This window comes from Morus notabilis, unplaced genomic scaffold (assembly GCF_000414095.1).
Source record: "Morus notabilis unplaced genomic scaffold, ASM41409v2 Scaffold360, whole genome shotgun sequence".
Classification (NCBI taxonomy): domain Eukaryota; kingdom Viridiplantae; phylum Streptophyta; class Magnoliopsida; order Rosales; family Moraceae; genus Morus; species Morus notabilis.
The window spans coordinates 271,549-275,644 of record NW_010367232.1 but is presented as its reverse complement, the minus strand read 5'-3'; the positions used below and the strand labels follow the sequence as shown (position 1 = coordinate 275,644).

At 36.4% G+C, this 4,096-nt stretch overlaps 1 protein-coding gene across 1 annotated transcript; it reads right to left on the bottom strand.

Moving 5' to 3' along the window:
• Positions 1-407: 407 nt before the first annotated feature.
• On the bottom strand, positions 408-3,340 carry LOC21393300 (fatty alcohol:caffeoyl-CoA acyltransferase). The gene is made up of 2 exons (XM_010112078.2): positions 2,852-3,340; positions 408-1,367 (listed from the first exon to the last, which is right to left on the bottom strand). The coding sequence occupies exons 1-2, from the start codon at positions 3,317-3,319 to the stop codon at positions 408-410; spliced, it is 1,428 nt and encodes a 475-aa protein (XP_010110380.2). The 5' UTR covers positions 3,320-3,340.
• Between the last annotated feature and the right edge of the window lie 756 nt (positions 3,341-4,096).

Genomic DNA, 4,096 nt, shown 5'->3' with positions numbered 1-4,096 from the left:
TCATCAGGGCCAAATTAAAAATAAGTAATTGAATGAAAAGTAAAAGGTAATTGAATGAAAAGTAAAAGGAAGCACTGGACTTTTTATACTTCTCCCTACAACATAAAATTATAGCAAGCACTGGACAAATATATATATATATATATATATATCTAAGTTTGGTATTTATATACATGATCGCTATTATGATAATAGAAATTACTCTATTAGTTTGATTATATGTGGCCTGAAAAGGCACTGTATACACGTTAACCCTCCACATATATTTTACTAAATAACCATTAAAACCCCGTCCATATAGATAATATATATGGTGAGAATAAGATAAGTTTCCTTTTCGATTCCTCTCTGCAACCACATAAGTTTTTTTGTTGTTGTTTTTGTTTTTTTTTTTTTTTGCCTAAATATCAACCACTTAATAAGTACTTGTGAAATAAAGTTTCGAACTTCTCCATCTCCTTGGCCGGTAGGGCCAATAAAACGTTGACCCCATCTTTTCTCTCTCTGCCTTCTTGTTTGCCATTGAGATCATCAGGCTCATCATGATCATCACGATCTTCAATATCCGGAAAGAACAGAATAATATCCTTCCGATGACACACCACTGGACAGCTATATTTGGGCTTCCCCCATGGATATTCAACCTCCGCAAACCCTAATCTCCACCACGACGAAACCAACACCTCGCCGTGAGGGAACCCTTTGTAAAGCTCACCCCAATCTATGGCCGACCTCGCATACTCATTTGTCATCCTTCTTGCTCCCTCCGCCACCGTCTCCACTATCTTCGAGAACGGCCCTTCTTCCAGCTCCTTATAGTACCTCGTCGCGTACGCAGTCAAAACTGCGTTCCCCGTGTATGATTGGGGCAAGGGGGGGTCCACTCTCCTCCTTATGTCCACCGCGTAGAGGATCCTCGATTGCCTCTCCATGTCATTACTTGCGTCACAAGACAATGCCTTGCACCGCCATATGAAGGCGGTGACGACATTGAAGCTCGTGATCACACGGTCTCCGTCGCCTGATTTGGCCCTTTCTTTTAGGGCGGAGAAGTCGTCGGGGCTCAGCCGGAAGATCTTGAAGACGAGCTCTTCGTCGGTGGCTTTGAAGACATGAGTAGGGTTAGGGTCTAATTGCCCTAGGTCGGTGACTGGAGGCAACTTGAGTAGCTCAGGGTGAGGAAAGGTGACGCGTGGCGGGGATCGGGCTGCTAGGAGTCGGCGGTCGTGGCAAGGGGTGACGGCCAAGGGCTTGTTGGCGGCAACAAAGGCTAGGTTTTGCAAGAAGAGCTTGAAGCTGAGGCCATCAAATGTTACATGGTTGGTGGTGAAACCCATTGCAAATCCACCGCACTTAAAAGTTGTAACCTGTCCGGGTTAATTTACGAAACAACATAGCATATAATAAGTAATTAATTCTTGTACGTTCTTTGTCTACTAATTAGCGCCCCTATCATAATTATTGTCTCATTAAATACAGCTACAATGATAATTGTGAACCCTAGGACGGTTGCAAGGACCCAATTGGTTTTTTGTTTTTACATAATCATCCACTATTCACTTTAATGTTTATATATATGACCCGTACGTAGTAGTTCGACTTTGCCACTTAGGGGTACAAAAAATTTACGGTCTTATAAAAAATATAACTAGAAGGTCACAATAAAATTCTGACTAGGAACTTTTTGTTTTTTTTTTTCTGTTTTAATTTCGTTTCACTATCACAATCACATTCATTGATATACCGTGATGTTATGTCCGACTACCCTATTTATTTCATATTTTCATATCACGTGTATAAACTAGAATCATAGCCAATAGTGTTATAACAAGATAGTTATATTTGCCTTTTTAATTTGCTTTGTTAAACATACAAATGAATGTGATTTTAATGGTCACTTCAATATTTATTTATAGGTGTTTATTATTATTTTGATCGTATGACATTAATTATGAGATTGTAATAAATTAGTTAGTTGACCGAAAAAATATACGACGATTAATAAGATTAGATTTTTATCACGTTATGTCGTCAGATTTTTACATTTAATAGGTAACTAATGAAAATGTAATCATTAAAAATCTCATTCATACATGTGAAGAAGTTTAATATAAGACGATCAGCAAATCACAAATTAAGAATAAGAAAGAATTGCATGTTTAAGAGATCATCCAATTTAATTAATTCCTAACAGATTTGACAGAGCAAATACGAAATATATTATACTACCCGTGTCATAAATTGTTGTAATTTGGCACTTCTGTTTTCGAATCTTTTGGTCGATCAGTAATTTTACTTCTTATATAAATTTACAAAACAATAATAACGAATTCAAATTCATTCTTATAGAGTGAGTATTAAGTTTTAAATGAAATGATTGTTAATTTTTCAATATCTGTACCCTTTAAACTTTTAATAGTTTCACACTATTTCCTGTAAATTTATATTTTCGTTTAGTAATTTAGCCACTGAAATTACTACTTTTTCTCAAAATTCAGAACAGTTTTCCAGAAATTTTCAGAGAGACAACTGTCAAATATTTACCAAAAACACAAAAACCTTATCATTTATTAAACAACATTTTTGTTCGGTAGATTTATTGTTGCCGCGAAAACCCCTTTAGAAGGTGAAACATATATTTCAAAAGAATTAAAGCCCTATATGACACACACACACACACACACACACATACATATATATATATATATATATATACATATAATATGGTGCAGTTTTAACAGTTATTTCAATATTGATCTCGGTGAGTATTTATCCATTGTAACCATTCAAAACTCTATGTATGTATGTACATAGAAAGACTCTAATTGGACAGTTTGTTTAGCTCATGTACCTGAAGAATGCAAAGCAGCCGATGATGAACATCTGGTTTCAACATGTCCAAAGTGGAGCAAACTAACTGGGAAAAAGCTGGATTAGGGTAAACCAAATCTCCAATATCATCCAAACTATACTCACTAGAGGCCGCTACAAATCCTGCCCCAGAACCATCGCAATCTATCTCCAAACGACCACTCTCAGCGTTCAAATTCAACCTCCCTGCCAAGAAATCGTAGGGCACCAATATTTTCCCAAGAGTTTCTTTGATTTTCTCAGTTACAAGTTGAGGAGGAAAATCTTTGTGGGTAGGGAAAAAGTGGACTGTTTGGACATCAAAAGTCAGAACTTGGTCTATGTTTGACAAGAACATTGTTTTTCTCTCGGTTTCCTCGGAGGGAAATACTAGAGAGGAGTTGTGGACAGTGACCTTTAGGTCTTGGAGAAGATCAGGAGGTGGATTTTGGTAAAGGGCGGTTCCCATATTGTTTATTGATATTTGAGTTTGTACTTTTTATGATTCATGTTCTTTCATCATCATGCTGCTCATGATACTTATAGTGACGAGGAAAAGTAGTGTCCTTGAATTCAATTTAATGAAAGAAGGGGAAATATTGCTTTTGTAACCTATGCTTTTTAGAAATATCACTCTGGCACCTATATATATTATAAAAATAATACTAAAATTGTACATTGACGATCAAACGAATATCACTTTGGTATAAGTTTTTGTTCGGATATAAAATGTCTTTTCTGTCCTTTTTATTTTATTAACCAATAAAACTAATGACGGCAAAAACATTTCTTGAATATATTTAAAAAGAGTCAAATTTAATAAAACATCAAATCGACCAAATTAATCATCCTCTTCGTGGCCAACTCCACACTCTGTAGGGATCTAAAATTCTCCAGTGTCTCGCCGTTGTCAAAAACCTAATCGTCCTTCCTGTTAAACATCATTTGCATAGACCTAGCGGTATATGTGATCAAAAAAACGATCTTTTGTGTCCTCTGTTAAAAATGGCTTCGTTTGTTTCGTGTTCCTCGCTCGCTCCTCATCATCGTCCTCGCTTCTAGGAGTTCTCCAAAGTATGGTTTAAAAAACATCTTGGATTTGTCGGGGGCGACTCATGCCGGAATGTCAGTCGGTCAGTAGTACTACTGGGTAGGGACAGATCTAATTTTATATCTAACATTTTTTATAAAGTGGTTCATGAGTAGGTAAATGTTAAATCATACTTCCTCAAAAGTTTGGTTGTGG